Source organism: Urocampus carinirostris, chromosome 16 (assembly GCF_059441175.1).
Source record: "Urocampus carinirostris isolate Australia breed hairy pipefish chromosome 16, RoL_Ucar_1.0, whole genome shotgun sequence".
NCBI lineage: Eukaryota > Metazoa > Chordata > Actinopteri > Syngnathiformes > Syngnathidae > Urocampus > Urocampus carinirostris.
The window spans coordinates 482,501-502,805 of NC_142364.1; the positions used below are offsets into that span (position 1 = coordinate 482,501).

Sequence of the window (20,305 nt, forward strand, 5' to 3'; positions counted from 1 at the left end):
CAGTTGAGGATCTTGTTTGCGTCGTTAGGACTTTTTTTTTTCCTTTTTTTCACAGTGTGCTTCACATTTCGCAATAGCGGCCTTGGATTGCAGCCATGTAAGACGCTAACCTGCTTATTGGGGGTATTAGGGGTTCAGTGTCTTACCCAAGGACACTTCGACATGTAACACGGACGAGTCGGGATTCGAACTGGGATCCCTTGATCCCGAGACGAGCGCTCTACCTCCCGAGTTACTGCCGCCCCCTAGTTTAGAATGTATAAGACTATGTTTCTCAAAGGTAGAACAGTTACCGTATCCATTATCATTTAGTTGTAATTTTCCATCATTTCCAGTTTCTTGTGGTAGATAAGGAACCCTTCAAATTTCTGACCCATTTGGGGTTTTTATTCTGGAAAATACGGTAAAGGAAAGTAATCTAGTTACATTATTGTAATATTATGATACTTGGATTTTATGATTGATTACATTTTTTATTTATTTATGATATTTATCCTCAAGACAACAGTGGGAGAAGCGCAGGAGGAAAATGAGCTGTCGTTTTAAATATTTCCACCGGATGTCACCAAAGCCAGTGAGCGCTCGCAAAACAATTGTGTTCGTCTTTCTCCATTTCTCTCGGACTCACTTCTTTTTTATTTATTTCTCCCTCTTTTTCTTTCTCCTGTTCACTCTCTCTCTCTCTCTCTCTTTTTTTTTTTTTCTCTTTTATCTATTTCTCACTCCCTCCTTTTCTCTGTCTTGCTCTATTTCTATTTTCTCCCGCTAATTTACACTTTAATTCTCTTTCTTTCTATTTTTCTCTTTCTTTCTCACCCTCTTTCTTTCCCTTTTTCGACCTCTCTCTCTCTCTCACCTCACTTTGTCTCTTTTTCTCCTGCTGACTCTTTTTCTTTCTGTCGTTTCACTTCTCTTGTTCTTTTGATCTTTCTCTTTTGTCACTTTCTTTTTCTCTCTATATTCATTTCCCCCCTTTTTGTCCATTCATATCTCCGTTCTGCTTTCTCTTTTTCTCTCACTGTTATTCTGTCTCCCTTGTTCTGCCTATTTGTTTATCGCTCTCTCTTTCCCTCTCTTTTTCTCTCTCTCTTTTTCTATTTTCTCTATTTCTCACTCTCTCCTTTTCTCCGTCTTGCTCTCGATCTATTTTCTCTCTCTAATTTACACTTTGATTCTCTTTTTTTCTATTTTTCTTTCTTTCTCACCCACTCTCTTTCTATTTCCTCTCTCTAATTCACACTTTAATTCTATTTCTTTCTATTTTTCTCTCTCACCCACTTTCTTTTCCTTTTTCTCTCAACTCACTTTGTCTCTTTTTCTCCTGCTGACTCTTTTTTTTCTATCATTTCACTTCTCTTGTTCTTTTTATCTTTCTCTTGTGTCACTTTCTTTTTCTCTCTTTATTCATTTCCCCCTTTTTCTCCATTCCTATCTCTGTTCTGCTCTCTCTTTTTCTCTCACTGTTACTCTGTCTCTCTTGTTCTTTCTATCTGTTTATCGCTCTCTCTTTCCCTCTTTTTCTCTCTCTTTTTTTCTCGTTTCTCTATTTCTCACTCTCTCCTTTTCTCCGTCTTGCCCTCGATCTATTTTTTCTCTCTAATTTAATTCTCTTTCTTTCTATTTTTCTCTTTCTTTCTCACCCACTTTCTTTCTATTTCCTCTCTCTCATTTACACTTTAATGCTCTTTCTTTTTATTTTTCTCTTTCTTTCTCACCCACTTTCTTCCTATTTTCTCTCTCTCATTTACACTTTGATTCTCTTTATTTCTATTTTTCTCTCTCACCCACTTTTTTTTGCTCTTTTCCTCCCTCTCTTTCTCTTAAACTTACTAGTCCGGCCCCCGTGAGATTTTTTTATAGCATTTGTGGCCCCCAGGTAAAACCAGTTTGACACCCCTGTTCTAGAACTACGGTTAACTTTGTTGTTATAGTTGCCATTGTTATATCATAACTGTTATTATGAATATGATGACTAGTGTTGTTATTATCATTTCCTAGGGAAGATGAAGGGGTAGGGGATAGAAGCATCCGTTTGAACTCACTGGCGGGGTGTAAGACGGGCTGTAAAGAGAGAGATAGACAGGTGGTCTCCCTCCTCCCCCTTCCTCACCCCTTTTTTCGCAACCCCTCTTTTCATTCGCTGCCACTTTATTCTGTGTTCCTCTCCGCTGGCCGCTGACAAGGCGCTCCATTCACTCATTCTTAGAATCCCCCCCCCTTCAACATCCACCCTGACCCCGTCCCCCTCCTCTTAGTTGGACCATTGTCTGGCTTATGGGGGCCTTATTCAGTAGCCAGACGGACCGCCATTGACTGGGACCCCCGAAATGTGCAGCCCCCCCAACATTGCACACTGCAACCTGGCCGGGGCCCCTCCCTGCAAGCTTGCATCAGGCAGCTGCTATGCTAATGGGGAGGAAGGCCCCCATTGGGGGAGGGGGGATCGAGACAGCATGTTGGAGTGAGAGGAAGTTAGGAGAACCGGCTCTTCCGGCTCGGCCTACTAAAAAGAGCCGGCTCTTTGACTCCCAAACGGCTCTTCCGATGATAACCACGAGCTCAGGGGTGTCAAACTCATTTGAACTCGGGGGCCACACGATAGAAGAAACATTCTGGCGGGAGGCCGGACGAGTAGATTAAAGAGAAAGAGAGATAAAGAAAAGGGAAAAGGAGAGAGGGCGGGACAAAGAATGAGGAAGAGAGAGAGGGAGAGAGCGTGAGAAACAAAAGATAAAAAGTCGTGAGAGAGGGGGAAAAGAAAGGGAGCGGAAGAAAGAAATCCAAAGAGAAATAGAAAGACAGAAGGAGAGAAAAGAGAAAAGAAAGCGCCAAGGGTAGGAAGAGAGAAAGAGAAAAGAGAGAAGAGGAAAAAAGGAAGTTAGAGCAAAAGAAGTTAAAAAGACACAGAGAGAGAAAGGGACAAAGAGCAACAAAGGAAGAGAAAAAAAAGAGACACAAAGAGTGAAAGAGAGAAAACAGGTGGAAAAGAGAGAAAAAAAAACACAAGTACAGTGTCTTTGTGAGAGGCACCTGGCTTTGGGAACATCAAGTTGACATATTTCAACCCGCAGCTTGTTTTTCTCTTGCGCTTCTCTGAGTGTTGTCTGGCGGGCCGGATTCAATCCCTTAGCGGGCCTGATCTGGCCCGCGGGCCGCCTGTTTGACACCTGCGCACTAGGTCCTGGACCATTTGGTACCAGGCAGGTAGAAAAACAAGTTGCCCATGCTTTTTGCTTATACCATAATTATTTGTGTGTATTGACCCTTTTCACTATAGATAATCCAGCCCGACCCTACCTGCGGGTACATCAGCCCGAACCCGATGTATCAACTTGTTTCGAGGGACTCAGCCCAAAGTAAACCCGAAGTTTTACGTACTTCGGGGCCAAAGCGCGGGCTTCGGCTTGGTCCCTTAAATCAGGTGTGGACTATAAAGTTCCGCGCCCGAATCAAACTGAACAAAATGGCACCGAAAAGAAAATCAGATTCTGCAAATTACAAGATGCAAATATAATGAACTATTTGGCCGAAAAGCAGAAAAAAGGTATGTAAACCTTATAGGTTATTGGTCCAAATGCCAACCATAAACCCCAAAAAGATGCAAAAGGAAGAGTTTATTCTATATCTGTCACCTGTTGTCAGTCCGTCTGCAAACCTCAGTTGACTCTAGGCAAGCTTTTTCGACCCTGACTCACTCCTGTTTTTGCTCCCGTCTGTCCAAATGCCAACCATATTCCCCAAAAAGATGCAAAAGGAAGAGTTTATTCTCTATCCGTCACCTGTTGTCAGTCCGTCTGCAAACCTCAGTTTACACTAGGCTAGCTTTTTCGACCCTGACTCCCACCTGTTTTTGCTCCCGTCTGTCCAAATGCCAACCATAATCCCCAAAAAGATGCAAAAGGAAGAGGTTTTTCTCTAGCTGTCACCTGTTGTCAGTTCGTCTTCGAACCTCAGTTTATTCTAGGCAAGCTTTTTCGACCCTGACTCATTCCTGTTTTTGCTCCCGTCTGTCCAAATGCCAACCATAATCCCCAAAAAGATGCAAAAGGAAGAGTTTATTCTATATCTGTCACCTGTTGTCAGTCCGTCTGCAAACCTCAGTTGACTCTAGGCAAGCTTTTTCGACCCTGACTCATTCCTGTTTTTGCTCGCGTCTGTTCCCCGTCTTCGACCTGTTTTTTGATCCTGACCACATCTACTCTCCTCTCCTGGCTTTCGACTCGTTGCTGATCCCGACCACGTTTTTTGCTCTCCTGTCCCGGCTACTGACCCGTTTTTTCCGTTCCCGACACCGCCATTGCTCGCCACGGAAGTGCCACTTCCGCCTTCAGAGCGACCTGCTTCCTGTGACCAGCGATCACCAGATCCTGTGTGCCATCCTTTCCCTTCTTCCCAATATAACTGAGAGAAACGTCACGCAAGTGGGTCCTGTCTCCTGTCAGGTCCTGACAGTTTCACTTATTGGCACGTGCAACAAAGAGTCGAATCACTCTGAATCTCTGGAAAACACACGATACCACTAAAAAGATTCACTTTTCGGTGCAAAACAAAGTATGAAATTCACGAGTTTATTAACATTTTTATATTAAAAAAAAACACATTTAAAGGCGACAACACAGAATCCTTAGAAAAAAAATTGGTATTAACCAATCACAAGAGAAAAAACCCGCTTGAAATGATTCTTTCTTGATTGATGAAGAGTCAGCTTATAAATCGTTTCGTCCACGAACAACACATCATGAATCGTACACTCTCTTTCCCCATAGTCATGCTAGAGCGGACCGCCTGTTCCACCACCAAGCCCCGCCCCCTTCTCTGACCCCGCCCCCCTTTTTCATTCAAATGCGTTCTCAAGGCAGCTGGAAGTAAGCAGCGAATGCGCGTGCACGTGCGACAATTCCCTTGCTTTGTTTGGATGCGCGCCCCCTCATACCTTCGGGCGCGCGCACACGCACGAACACCTGTCCTCGCCTTCTGCTGCATTGAACCCATGCAAATAAGGCAGCTTTGAGGTTTTTCCGTATAGGAATTTGTCTTTATTGTTTACGAGATTAGAAGCGGCACTCCAGGGATAACATGACAGATTTTAAAGGGACAGTGTGTATTAATAGATGTCCCTGGATTTTTCTCATATTTCTGTATTATTTCTGTTTTGTTTGTCTGTTTTTGTGTGTGTGTGTGTGTGTGTCCGTCCAAGAAAAAGGGGAAGTAGTTTAGATATTACCCCAGGTAGTTGGTTACCCTAGATGTGAAAAATGGTCAACAAACCTGACTCTGGACTTTTGGTTTTGTAGACTCATTTCTTCCTCCAAAAGACGTTCTACTCTCTTAGGCCAGAACGACATTGATTATCGACACCATCCTCTACGTCAATGGTGTCAAACTCATTTAAACTCGGGGGCCACACGATAGAACAAACATTCTGTCGGGGGCCGGACTAGTAGATTCAAGAGAAAGAAAATAAGAGATAAAGAAATAAGAGAAAGAGGGAGGGAAAAGGAGAGGGGGCAGGGCAACGAAAGAAAAAGAGAGAGAGGGAGAGAGCGTGAGAAACAAAAGAGATAAAAAAGTTGTGAGAGAGGGGGAAAAGAAAGAGTGAAGTAATCCCCTTTCAGGATGACCGGGCTGATGAGACTGAAAGAGAAAGAAATGGAGAAAGGAAAAGACAAGAGGGGAGAGATAAAGAGAGAAATAATGGGAGAAGGGGAAAAAGAGAGACAGAGAAGGAAAGACATAGAGGGGGGGAGAAGAGAGAGAGAGAGAGAAAAGACAGAGAAAAAGAGTGTGAGAAAGTGAGCGAGCAAAAGAGGAATGGAAAAAAAGGAGAGAGAGAGAGAGAAACGAGAAAAAGAGATAGAGATAGAGAAAAAGTAAGAAGAGGGAAAAAAGAAAGAAAAAGAGAAAGACATGTAAAGAAGAGTGGGAGAGAAAAGAGAGAAAGTGAGAGAGCAAAAGAGAGTGGAATGAAAAAAGGGAGAGCGAGAGAGAGAAAAAAAGATCAAGATAGAGAAAAAATAAGAAGAGAAAAACAAGAGAGGAAAAGAGAAAGACGTGTAAAGAAGAGTGGGAGAGAAAAGAGATAAAGTGAGCGGGCAAAAGAGAGGAATGGAAAAAGGGAGAGAGAGAGAAAAACGAGAAAAAGAGATCGAGATAGAGAAGAAGTAAGACGAGAAAAATAAGAGAGAAAAAGAGAAAGACATGTAAAGAAGAGTGGGAGAGAAAAGAGAGGAAGTGAGAGAGCAAAAAAGGAATGGAAAAAGGGAGAGAGAGAGAGATAGCGAAAAACGAGAAAAAGAGATCAAGATAGAAAAAAAGTAAGAAGAGGAAAATAAGAGAGAAAAAGAGAAAGACGTGTAAAGAAGAGTGGAAGAGAAAAGACAGAAGGTGAGAGAGCAAAAGGGAGGAATGGAAAAGGGGAGAGAGAGAGAGAGAGAGAGAGCAAAAAACGAGAAAAAGAGATTGAGATAGAGAAGAAGTAAGAAGAGAAAAATAAGACAGAAAAAGAGAAAGACGTGTAAAGACAAGTGGGAGAGAAAAGACAGAAAGTGAGAGAGCAACAGAGAGGAATGGAAAAAGGGAGAGAGAGAGAGCAAAAAACGAGAAAAAGAGATTGAGATAGAGAAAAAGTAAGAAGAGAAAAATAAGACAGAAAAAGAGAAAGACGTGTAAAGACGAGTGGGAGAGAAAAGACAGAAAGTGAGAGAGCAAAAGAAAGGAATGGAAAAGGGGGGAGAGAGAGAGAGCGAAAAAGGAGAAAAAGAGATCGAGATAGAGAAAAGGTAAGGAGAGAAAAATAAGACACAAAAAGAGAAAGACGTGTAAAGATGAGAGGGAGAGAAAAGACAGAAAGTGAGAGAGCAAAACAAATGAATGGAAAAAGGGGAGAGAGAGAGAGAGAGAGAGAGAGAGCGCAAAAAACGAGAAGAAGAGATCGAGATAGAGAAAAGGTAAGGAGAGAAAAATAATAGAGCGAAAGACATGTAAAGAAGAGTGGGAGAGAAAAGAGAGAAAGTGCCCGGATGATCCTAAATTACATCACGCGAAATAAAAAACAAATAAAAATCAACCACCGGGACACACTGGGTACTCAACACCCCTAAAGTTCTGAACCTAAAATCTCCCTAAATTGAATGAATGATATAACTCTTATCACAACACCAATATTCAACTTAAAACACTTTTTGAACACGAAAAAATGACAAATGTCAACCAAAATTCCGCTTTCTACTCACTAAAATGTGGAGCTGCAGCTCTTTAGCTCACTCTAGTGGCGACAAGTAGTATTGCAGTTTCCATTTCTCCCCCTTCCGTTTTTTGGTTTCTCGGTTTTCTTGCGGGTAATTCGGGATATTAAGTCAAATACAATAAAGGAACAACATGCGCTTTATTTAAAACAGCCAGTGGCAAATTTTTACTTCAACTGGAATCGAATGTGATCATTTATTCACGCATAAAAAGTTTCGCATCAAATTAAAGCATTCATAGGCTAAAATACTCTCGAGTCTCGAGACAAGATATTCTTTCGTTTAAATGTGAAAAAAAACGTTGATTTTCTCGAAAAAAATCGGTAGGCGTTTTAAAGAAGGGGAGGCGGTAGTCTAAAGCTTAAAGTGCTAGTGTATGAGCATGAGAATATAAGAGACTGCTTGACCCTGAAGAAATCCTGTTTAAAGGACCGTGTGTCATGACTCCCACCTGTTTTTGCTCCCGTCTGTTCCCCGGCTTCGACCCGTTTTTTGATCCTGACCACGTCTACTCTCCCTTCCTGGTTTACGACTCGCTTCCGACCCCGACCACGTTTTTTGCTATCCTGTCCTAGCTACTGACCCGTTTTTGTTGTCAGTCCGTCTGCGAACCTCAGATTTATCTTGGCAAGCTCTTTTTGACCCTGACTCCCACCTGTTTTTGCTCTCGTCTGTTCCCTGGCTTCGAGACGTTTTTGGATCCTGACCACATTTTTTGTTCTCCTGTCCCGGCTACTGACCCGTTTTTTCCGTTCCCGACAACGCCGTCGTCAGTAGTAGAGCCAAAAAACGTGGTCAGAATCAACGGACACATCCTCAGACTTTGATTGGCTCCCTGTCACTCTTTAAACCCACATCTATCTGACACCTGTTGTCAGTCTGTCTGCGAACCTCAGTTTAGACTAGGCACACTTTTCGACCCTGACTCCCACCTGTTTTTGCTCCCGTCTGTTCCCCGGCTTCGACCCATATTATGATCCTGACCACGTCTACTCTCTTTTCCTAGCTTACGACTCACTTCTGACCCCGACCACGTTTTTTGCTCTCCTGTCCCGGCTAATGACCCGTTTTTTCTGTTCCTGACACGGGCATCGTCATTAGCCGGGACAGGAGAGCCAAAAAACGTTGTCAGGTTCAGCGGACACGGCCTCAGACTTTGATTGGCTCCCTGTCACTATTTAAACCGTCTATCCGACACTTGTTGTCAGTCCGTCTGCGAACTTCAGTTTACTTTTGGCAAGCCTTTTGGACCCTGACTCCCACCTGTTTATGCTCCAGTCTGTTCCCCGGCTTCGACCGTTTTTTTTTTTGATCCCGACCACGTTTTTGCTCTCCTGTCCCGGCTACTGACCCGTTTTTTCCGTTCCTGACACCACCCATCGTCAGTAGCCGGAACAGGAGAGCCAAAAAAACGTGGTCGGGATCAGCGGACACGGCCTTGGACTTTGATTGGCTCCCTGTCACTATTTAAACCCACGTCTATCTGACACCTGTTGTCAGTCTGTGTGAACCTGACCCTGACTCCTGCCTGTCCCGTTTTTGCACCCGTTTTCCACCCGTCCGTTCCTGATCTCCCCGTTTATCTCTGGCTACGACCCATTTTTTACCCCGACCACCGCTGCTCTCCTGTCCCAGTTTACGACTAGTTTTTGATCCCGACCTGTTTTTCCGGTCCTTACACCGCCATCTCCTGCTACGGAAGATCCACTTCTATATTAGATCCGATTACGAGTGCGACTTGCTTCCTACGTCCAGCGCGCACTGCCCTTCCTCTTTTCTAGTCAATAAACTACGCATTTGGGTCCTAATTCCATTCTCCAAATATTGAGAACCAACCTATTTCATAGAACCTAAATATTAGGAAATCTGGTTTCACAACTCTGGCAGCACAGCGGCGCAGTGGTTAGCGTGTGTGCGGCACAGTTCTGAGATCATGAGATCGAACCTCCTTTGTGGAGTTTGCATGTTCTCCCTGTGCCTGCGCAAGTTTCCTCCCACATTCCAAAAACATGCATGTTAGGTTGATTGGCCTAACCAAAATCAAATTGTCCTTAGGTGGGAATGAGTAAGTTGTCCGTCTCTGTGTCCCCTGCCCACTGCCTGAATATGGATGGGATGGACTCCAGCTTCCATGCAACCCTACTGAGGATAAACGGTGTCATGGTTGCCATGGTGCCCAATTGGTCCCCACCAGGCGGCGCCAGGTTTTGTCACAGTTGCCACGGCGCCCAATTGGTTTGCCCATGGACACCAGCTGAAACGCGTTGACAGATTGCTCCCTGTGACTACTTATAATGTCTGAGTTGCCTGGGGTCGGAGTGTCTGCGAAATTTCGGATAGAGTTTGTTGTAGATTATGAATCCCCGTTTTTGTTCTTGTTTGCCAAGCCCTGTGAATCTCTGTTTTTGTGTGTGTTTGATCCCGTTTTGTTCTCGGCCTGATCTTTTTAATTTTGACCTCTTCCCCGTACTGAGCAATTTACTTCCGCGACCATCGATCCCTGGATCGAGTGTGGGCTCATTTCTCTTCTCCCCAATAAACTGAGAGTAACGTTACGCGATTGGGTTCTCCTTCCCGTTTCCTGTTCTGGTCTGTGACCAAGCGGTGCAGATAATGGATGGAATATAAACTTGACTTCAAAACCTCGTTCATATAATACATTTGCAAAATGCATGAAATTTTATTTAAACATCCTCCGGTTTGTGCCCGCTTTGAGTCGGCCCCCCGGTGGTGACCGCCCCTCGGCTGAGACCTTCCACGCCATCTCCGCCCTTTTCCATAACCGCCCCTCGGGTGGTCGCAGCATCCGAAGGCGGTTCGTCCGCTACCGGGCCGAGCAGATCTGCAAAAAAGGGCGAAACGACGCTTTAACGGCGTCACCGGTCGGAAAGTCCGTCCGCAACTCACCGCATTTGTAGAGTAATCGAACCCGGAGCACGTCGGTGGGCGTCATGGCGTAGCGTTGGCCCATGTTGTCGTCCCAGACTTTAGCCACGATGGTGGGACGCCCGTTGGCAGAGAAAAAAGTCCTGCCGACACAGGAAATTTCAGTCTGGAGAAGAAAATGGGATTCCGACCCGGTTGGCCCGAGTACACGCGTGCCGTTACCCGCCGTAGTGCATGATGGAGAGCAGGTCGTAGGGCAGCTGGAAGGTTTCTCCCGATTGCTTGCGGAAGTTTTTATGGTGGCCTTGGAAAGAAAAACACGGGATGAGTACCGTAGTTGTAAATAGGTTCCTTCTTGAGATTCTGCACGAATCAGAAGTTCGGTTAGCAGGGACAATATTTCAAACCCAGTAAAAGAAAAACCACTATTTTGAGCAACTCCATCCAAGGTGGATGCAATATCTGTTGAGAACTGTGATAACGTGCATTTTGCTGGTACTTTTATGACATTACCACCCAATTTTGGTTCACGAAGCTATTGTTCGGGAACACTCATGCTTTATTTTAAACAGATTGGTCAGGTTTTGAGTTCATGAAGCAATATTTTTGTAATAAACAATATTTTAAACCAAAGGACCAGTTGTTACCAGGTCATTTTGTTCTTAACGATGTGGAATACTCTCGTCTTTCAAACAAATTGGCTCATTTTTTTGGAGAGAACGTCGTTGGGAGTCGCGCCAAAATATGCGCAGAGAGGTAATATGACAAAAAGGGAACGCGCTTTATTGCATCCGGGACACAGTCAAAGTTTCAGAAGTTCAACGTTGGGCTTTATAGTGTTCTCAATTAAAGGTGAGATATCTCGTGAAGGTCGAGACAACGTCATCCCACGACCTTCACCAGATGCCTACATACTTGTTATTATCCACATCTCATTTTTTTTTGAGAGAACGTTGTTGGGCGTTGCCCCAAAATATTCGCAGAGAGGAGATATGACAAAAAGGGAACGCGCTTCATTGCATTCGGGACACAGTCAAAGTTCCAGAAGTTCAACGTTGGGTTTTATAGTGTTCTCAAATAAAGTTGAGATATCTCGTGAAGGTTGAGACAACGTCATCCCACGACCTTCACCAGATGCCTACATACTTATTAGTTATTATTCACATTCCACAAGAATTTAACCTAAAATGACGGGGCAGCACGGTGTGGCAGTGGTTAGCGCGTGTGCGGCACAGTTCTGCAGTCATGAGATCGAACCTCCTGTGTGGAGTTGTTGTAGAAAATAAACTTGCATTTGTAGAATAGATTTGCATTTCTTAGAAAGAAATGTAGAAAGACTTGCTTACAGTTGGGAGAAATGTTGTTTACATCTCGGGAAGGTCTCGGAGGACGAATTAGTATAAACAATCCTCCTTAAGGGAGGACAAGAGATAACGGCAAAGGGCAAGGTGACATAAACTGGCATAAACTTAAAAACACTTCCAAATAAGGACGGAACCCTGGGCATGTACGCCTTCAGGCGTGAAAAGGGACGGGGCCAAACCGGGTACACGTGCTATGTTGAAAACTATAAAGACACACGCATATCTTTGATTCGCTGAGTCTCTTGTTGAAATTGTGTATCAATAAAAAGAACTCCCTCTTACGTCATTTTGATTCCTGCATTTCTTTGAACACGTATGAGACGATTCAACAAATTGGTCTTATCTTCAACAGAGTTTGCATGTTCTCCCTGTGCTTGCGTGGGTTTCTTCCGTGCATTCCGGTTTCCTCCCACATTGTAAAAACTTGCATGTCAGGTTGATTGGCCTAACCAAATTGTCCCTAGGTGTGAATGAGTGAGTGAGTTCTCTGTGTGGCAAGCAGTTGAGGGTGTCCCCTGCCCGCTGCCTGGGATAGGCTCCAGCAGCCCCGCGACCCTACTGTGGATAAGCCGTGCTGATAATGGATGGATGAACCTAAAATGACCCACATTTTACGGGTGCTTTTGTTTACGACTTTTAGTTCACGCAACCATTTTTCTTTTTTAACCAAGCAGATTTGAGATTATTGTATTCATATCAGAATGATTTGGCGGTATTTTTGTTCTTTACCACCCAAATTTTGAGTGAAAACAACTGCTTTCAAATACAAAATAACCCACAATTTTGTTTCTTATCCCAATCCGATATGTACTTTACTGTCATGATTACCAATGTGACTCAGCGCCAACTGCCTCGGACACTGATTGGCTCCAGATCAGTACTTGTACCCACTCCTGTCTGTCCCCTTTTGTCAGTCCGTCTGCGAACCTCAGTGAACACTAGGCAAGCCTTTTTCGACCCCGACTCCCACCTGTCCCGTTTTTGCTCCAGCCTGTCCCCCGGCTTCGACCCGTTTTTGATCCCGACCACGTCTACTCTCCTGTCCCGGGTTTTGACCTCTTTTTGTCCCCAATATCCCCTTGCGGCCAAATTGGGTACTGCGGCTCTCCTTCACCAACCACTCCAAGCAACCGAACCCATTCTTCCATCTACCACACCATTTTGCTGGTTTTAAATCATCTGGACTGGACGGAACCACATGATGACACCAAAAGGAACCCGACCAGACCTTTCATGATGTTGCCAGGCAAGATGGCGATGTAGTTCTCGCGGTCCATCCTGGTGTGCTCGTGGTAGAAACCCAAGGCGTGGAGGACCTCGTGCACGATGTTGCCCACCTTGCAGGTGCTGCCCACGTGCACTTCCTGCCTGCCGCCCATGAAGCCGACGTACGAAGCGCACCTGCCGGATAAAACCGTCAAATTACAGTTCTATAGCTTTAGAGCTGGTGGGGAACCTATGGCTCGCGAGTCGGATATGGGTCTGTAGGGCACATTTTCAGCTATAGTCATCACTCACGTTGTCACACCAACAGACCCCATTTTGGCTGTACACCACTAAGGAATCCTATGTTCACTGTTGACACTTTATGATGAAAACCTACAGAACAAACTGTAAACACTCAAAAACGCTAGTAAAGCACACATGGCGCATTGTTTTGGTGAGTGGTAGAAATGAGCCACACCAACAGACCCCATCTTGGCTGTACACCACTAAGGAAGCCTCTATGTTCACTGTTGAGATACTTTAGGATGAAAACCTACAGAACACACTGTAAACACTCAAAAACGCTAGTTAAGCACACAGGGCACATTGTATTGGTGAGTGGTAGAAATGGGCCACACCAACAGACCCCATTTTGGCAGTACACCACTAAGGAATCCTATGTTCACTGTTGAGACACTTTATGAAGAAAACCTACAGAACAAACTGTAAACACTCAAAAACGCTAGTAAAGCACACATGGCACCTTGATTTGGTGAGTGGTGGAAATGGGCGGAGCTATGCCTTCCCTTCACTCTAAATACCTTAGTTTTCTTTTAGTTTTTATTATTTTAAGTGGTACTGCAGATCTATATTGATATGGGACACAGCGTCTGGCATTATTTTATAAATCAAATTATAGAAAGTCAAAAAGATGAATGCACAGATTAGTATTTGTGTCGAGAGCAGGTTTATTTTAAAATATATGATGCGTGCTCTCAAAAACTATCCAAATATTTTGCTTTTGGGTCAAAACTAGGGGAGATCTGGCCTAAAAAAAAAAAAAAAAAAAAAATCCGTCCTGACCCAGCCTGAGAGTATAAAATCCTTCATTAGGATTTTATACATTTTACTATAAAGGATTTTATACGATTAAACAAAGTTACATTTATTGAGTGCAATGAAGATTTTCACCGAGTGGGTTTCAGGTCACGCTGATCCGAACGCGGAATGTTTTGTCTAGTTCTGTTGATAACAGGACTCCGACGCAGGCGGCAGGAGAAGTTGTTTTGATAAGCGCTCTGCTGTTGTGAGTTTTTCAGACATCGGGACGCTCTTCTCCGCCCATGGGAGGAGCCGGCACACCAGCTTGCAGAGAGACGTGGGTCGAGAGAAAAAAAGGCAAAAGATCGAAAGGATGCTTGACAGACTCGAGCGACACTAATTTGGCTAATTCGATGGAGTTCACTTGGTTTAATCATTTAGGAAATGAAATCTGCCCCCGTGTGGAAATGCCGGTCTCTTGTCCATATTTTCTCATCAAGAAACGAATGAGCCCGCATTGTTAGGAGAATGCAGGTTGTTTTTGGTTAATGGAGTCAGATAACTAATTCGAACAATTCGGTAAACGGTACATTTTAGTATTTCATCCCCTAACACTGACCACGACCAATAAACATGATTTGAGGAACCGGCCCTCAAGCAAACCTGAAATTTCACATTTGTGAGGACTCGGGAGGAGGAACAAAGTGTGATTTTAGTCAACTGCACCCGCCGCGAGCCCACAGATGTGTCCAAAGGCGTTTCTGACGAGCGTGCGGATTCTTCACAAAAAAACAATGCCAGGTGGATCATTTAAAAAGAGAGAAGCCCGGTCTGGCCCGAACCCAACAGCAATGATTGACATTCTAGGCCCTTTACGTAGCACTCAAAAAATGTCTTACCCAATGCCGCTTTTGAAGCCGATGTAATCCGCCTCAAAGGTACGTTTCCGGAAGGACAGACACGTGTGGTAGGACACCATTTTCAAAGCCTTCTCCACGTCGGCCCTGCGGAAGCCTGAGGGTCCCTCCAGCAGGGGGCGTCAAATTAGCTTCGAGCTAGCGCTTCGAACACGAAGCCCCACTCACCCAAGCTGTGATCGATTTCATAAGGGATGATTCTGGAAGGCCACGCTCGGTTTGCCGCGTTGCGAAAATTCTGCTCGGGAAAGGAACGAAGACGGTGAACGGGGCGAGAACCCAAAGGCAGGTCGGGGGAGAACTCACCCTCAGGATTATGTCGCCTTCTACCACCTCGTCGTCCACCAGGCCTGTCGAGATTTCAAAGCTTTGGTCAGGGAGGATCATCAAATTTCAATATCAATGCCAAGTGAAGGATTTTATACATTGGACTATAAAGGATTTTATACGATTGAATACAAGTTACATTTAGAATAGAATATGCCTTTATTGTCATTGTTACAAAATGGGATATGCTGTGACAACAAAATTGGACCACTCCAGTTCCACATTTACAGTGAGGATAAGGAACAAAGAACTAACTGTCTTTGTTGTAAGTAGGCTTTGTTTTCCTTCGGAGGGGGAGGGGGGGTGATGAGGGGGTGAGGGACAAACAGAGTTGGTGGATACAACCGGAATGTTTGAGGTTTGATCTTACATTACACATAGTCCAGTGTTTTTCCCGAATTGTTCAGTCCACATATTGAATGGATTTGGGAGTACAGTCCATAAACATGCCCGATTAAAGTCGCCGTCGACGATAAAGCTCCGTTGGGGTGTGCAAGCTGCCGTTTATTGATAGCAGCGGGCAGGAGATTTAGCACTATGCTAACGTTAGCATCCGGTGAAACGGTTAGCGGTGGAAAGTAAACAGCAAACAAACACAAATTTATTGAGTGCAATGAAGATTTTCACCGAGTAGGATTAAGTTCAAGGAGCAGTGAAAGTTCAGGGCACCCTGGTAGGAAATATTGTTTACAGGAATGGCGGGAACGGGACGTGAGGCTGATAAGATAGTGAGCACATCAGTTGACGCAGAAAGGCCCTGATGAGGGAGGACAGCAGGCATTGTTTGAGAAACGCTCTCAGCTGTTTTGAGTTTTTTTAGACGAGGTGGTGGGGCTCACGTTGGGCTTCATTGGCACGCCCATGGGAGGAGCCGGCACACCATCTTGCGGAAAGACGTGGGTCGAGAGGAGAAGGCTAGAGGATTTCAGAGAGACGCTAATTCGGCCATATTCGATGGAGTTCACTACGTTAAGTTGTTTATGAAATTAAATCTGCCACCGTGTGAAAATGTCTGCTTTTCTTGTTTAGCTTTTCCATCAAGAAACGAGCGCGCATTGTTGGGTGAATGCAGGTTGTGTTTGGTTAATGGAGTCAGATAATTTAACGATACATTTTGATATTTAATTCCCAACAGAAGTCATGGGGTTTTTGTTTTCCTACAACCCTGTCACGGACCAGGAACGGAGACGGGACCCAATTGCGTTCGTTTTACTCAGAAAGCAGGAACACGGAAGTGGCACTTTCGTGTCGAGCGAGGGTCATTGTTGACAGCGAGAAAAAACAGGTCGATGGCCGGGGCGGAGGAGCAAAACAGAAACGGGTCCTGAAAAGAGGTCGGCAACGGGTATCAGACAGAAAACAGGCTAGGATAGAGTTGGAGAGTCACAAAAGCTTGCTTAGCTGGGAGCATAGGTTCGCAGACGGTCTGACGGGTTCTTTCCGGAAGACTAGAGTTTAAAGAGTCCAACAGCAAACCGGGTTCCGTGGGTGTTGGCGCTAAAGTCGTATTTAAAGATTTCAAATCCTGATCGAGGTACATAATTCCAATTCTCTGATTGTCTCCCTTTCCCTTTATGAACCCACTCTTTTCTGTCACCTTTTGTCAGTCCGTCTGCGAACCTCAGTGAACTCTAGGCAAGCCTTTTTCGACCCCGACTCACTCCTATTTTTGCTCCTATCTGTTCCCCGGTTTTTGATCCTGACCACGTCTACTCTACTCTCCCGGCTTTCGACTCGTTTCCGATCCCGACCACGTTTTTTTGCTCTCCTACCCCAGCTACTGACCCGTTATTGCCCATTCCCGACAAGATTCGAGATAATGGCAGGAAAAAAACATGGTGTGGTGCTTAGAGACTGGCCTAAATTGTAATTGTGCAATACTTGTTTTTTGGAGAAGAGTGCCCGACAGCTTTCGCTGGTTTACCCCTGCCGCATCATACGGGTGCCCTGCCCATCCCTTAGCTTATTAGGGGCATTAGGGATTCAATGTCTTGCCCAAGGACACATCTGTTAAATGAATCCTTGGGTCTTTAAGAAAGGGGTTCTTTGATTTCAATGCGTTGGAGGGTTTTTGTATAAAAAAACTGTAAAAGTTTTATATCCACGGGTCTATTTAAGAACCTCAACCCCCGTGATTAACTGAATGTTTTTGGCAATAGGCTAAAAGCATCTCCTTCCAATTGACGTAAAGAAAACCTAGAGCTGTTGAGAGAGAGGAGAGGAGGAGAGAGAGAGAGAGAGCCAGAGCAAAAGAAAGAGCAAAAGAGCGAAAGAGCGAAAGAGCAAAAGAGCAAAAGAGCGAAAGAGCGAAAGAGCAAAAGAGCAAAAGAGCAAAAGAGCGAAAGAGCGAAAGAGCGAAAGAGCAAAAGAAAGAAAGAGCGAAAGAGCAAAAGAAAGAAAGAGCGAAAGAGCAAAAGAAAGAAAGGGCGAAAGAGCAAAAGAAAGAAAGGGCGAGAGAGCAAAAGAAAGAAAGGGCGAGAGAGCAAAAGAAAGAAAGGGCGAGAGAGCAAAAGAAAGAAAGGGCGAGAGAGCAAAAGAAAGAAAGGGCGAGAGAAAAAGGGCGAGAGAAAAAGAGCGAGAGAAAAAGAGCGAGGGAAAAAGAGCGAGGGAAAAAGAGCGCGAGAGAAAAAGAAAGAGCGCGAGAACCAGAGCAAGAGAACCAGACAACCAGAGCGAGAGAGAGAGAGAGAACCAGAGAGAGAGAGAGAACCAGAGAGCGAGCGAGAGAACCAGAGAGCGAGCGAGAGAACCAGAGAGCGAGCGAGAGAACCAGAGAGCGAGCGAGAGAACCAGAGAGCGAGCGAGAGAACCAGAGAGCGAGCGAGAGAACCAGAGAGCGAGCGAGAGAACCAGAGAGCGAGCGCGAGAACCAGAGAGCGAGCGCGAGAACCAGAGAGCGAGCGCGAGAACCAGAGAGCGAGCGCGAGAGCGAGCGAGAGAGAGCGAGAGAGAGAACCAGAGAGAGAGAACCAGAGCGAGAGAGAACCAGAGCAAGAGAGAACCAGAGCAAGAGAGAACGAGAACAAGAGAGAGAACAAGAACCAGAGAAACAAAGATAAAGAAAGAGAGAAAGAAAGAGAATCTTTAAGCAAACAGGCCTAGAATCCAATAGCATCTTCATTTTTTGGGACTCTCGATTCAACATTTCCTTTCCAAAATATTTGATGCGACTGAAAAGTGTGTCATGATGTCAACAAAGAAAAAAAAAAGGGGAAATAATAAAAGAAAACTGGCCTGCCAGCGTTTCCGGATTGGTCTCGGTGTACTCCAGCGCCCGGGCCAGCATGTCTGCATACAACAATGGACAAGCCCTTCATTTGAGCATTTATCAGACATGCTAACGTGCTAAAATCACCTTTGTCCCGTAGCGTCATTGCCGAGCTGCGTCCTAAAACGTGAATGAATGAAAACTTTATTCGAATATTAAAAACAGAACAAAAACAATAACTCAACAACAAAATAATATGACATAATATGTTGGAAAAGGGGTAGCAGATGCTTATATTCCCTACCCCCTTTATCTACCAAATACACCAATGATAATAATAATAATACAATAGTAATATTATTAATAATAAGAGTTATGATATAATAATAGCAACAATAACTACAAAGTTTACCATAGTTCTAGAGCACAGGTGTCAAACAGGCGGCCCGCGGGCCATTTTAGGCCCGCTAAGGGATAGAATCCGGCCCACGAGACAACACTCAGAGAAGCGCAAGAGAAAAACAAGCTGCAGTTTGAAATATGTCAACTTGATGTTGCCAAAGAAAGGTGACTCGAACAAAAACACTACTTGTATTTATTTCTCGCTCTCTCTATCTCCCTTTTTCTCTCACTCTCTCTCCTTCACTCCTGTCTCTCCTTTTCTCTTTGTTCCTCTTTCTCTCTCGACATCTCGCTCTCTCTCTCGACATCTCTCTCTCTCTCTCGACATCTCTCTCTCTCTCTCGACATCTCTCTCTCTCTCTCGACATCTCTCTCTCTCTCTCGACATCTCTCTCTCTCTCTCGACATCTCTCTCTCTCTCTCGACATCTCTCTCTCTCTCTCGACATCTCTCTCTCTCTCTCGACATCTCTCTCTCTCTCTCGACATCTCTCTCTCTCTCTCGACATCTCTCTCTCTCTCGACATCTCTCTCTCTCTCGACATCTCTCTCTCTCTCGACATCTCTCTCTCTCTCGACATCTCTCTCTCTCTCTACATCTCTCTCTCTACATCTCTCTCTCTACATCTCTCTCTACATCTCCCATTCTGTCTCTTTAACTCAGTGTCTCTTTTTCTCTTTGTTGCTCTTTGTCTCCGTCTTTTTAACTTTTACTCCAACTTCCTTTTTTCCTTTTCTCTTTCCCTCTTCCTACCCTTCGCGCTTTTTCTCTTTTCCCTCCTGTCTTTCTATTTCTCTATGGATTTCTTTCTTCTGCTCCCTTTCTTTCCCCCTCTCACAACTTCTCTTTTTAGCACTTGTTTCTCACGCTCTCTCCCTCCCTCTCTCTTTCTTTGTCCCGCCCTCTCTCCTTTTCCCTCCCTCTTTCTCTCATCTCTCTCTCTTTCTCTTTAATCTACTAGTCCGGCCCCCGACAGAATGTTTGTTCTATCGTGTGGTCCCCCAGTTAAAATGAGTTTGACACTCCAGTTCTAGATGCACTATTCCCAATCTCTCGTATTACCCATTTTCTTCATCTCTCTATTCCACCAGTATTTTTTTATTTTATTTTAATTTGAACAAGTGAATAATCAATCATTGTTTGATCTCGTCTTGTAAATTTGACTCCGCACACAGACACACACATACTTTTCCTGGTGGTTCTCACCTTTGGGATTATGAATTTACGACAGCCCCTTAAGTTATCATTTCCCTCTTTCCGAATGAATCATTTTTGGATGTTTTCTGGCGCTATGTTTTTGTTGAAATAAAATCCAAATGAATAAAAATAAATCCAGTTACCGTTATCCAGGAGGCCCGCCCAACAGAGAAAGGCAGCAAAAAGCAGCAACATGGCACCGGCAGGTAGATCGGCAATCAAGACCCAGGTACAGCTGAGGGTCCTTAAATAAGCTCATTTGCTAATTAACTGTGAAGTGTGCCCCCTACTGGAAGGAGGACCTCAGTGAACCACGACCAAACCCAAACACAGATTTCCTGAAACGGGCACAATCTTTCGACACGATTGCAAAGAGCAGATTAGCGCTCATTAGCCTTATCACCATGCTAGCGCTCTGCGCAACAGGAAGAAGGAAACCCAGGAAGCTTGCTGAAGAGTTAGCCTTCGTTTGCGACCTTGTTGCGCCCGTCCATCTCCAGCAGGCATTTGTAT

General features: G+C 44.6%; 1 protein-coding gene across 1 annotated transcript; it reads right to left on the reverse strand.

Moving 5' to 3' along the window:
• Positions 1–9,891: 9,891 nt before the first annotated feature.
• On the reverse strand, positions 9,892–20,058 carry LOC148349925 (hatching enzyme 1.2). The gene is made up of 10 exons (XM_088355495.1): positions 19,936–20,058; positions 18,341–18,373; positions 18,220–18,273; positions 14,965–15,008; positions 14,827–14,896; positions 14,641–14,755; positions 12,723–12,895; positions 10,353–10,434; positions 10,152–10,273; positions 9,892–10,086 (listed from the first exon to the last, which is right to left on the reverse strand). Exons 1-10 carry the CDS (start codon positions 19,985–19,987, stop codon positions 9,929–9,931), a joined length of 903 nt encoding a protein of 300 aa, XP_088211621.1. The 5' UTR covers positions 19,988–20,058; the 3' UTR covers positions 9,892–9,928.
• Positions 20,059–20,305: the final 247 nt, after the last annotated feature.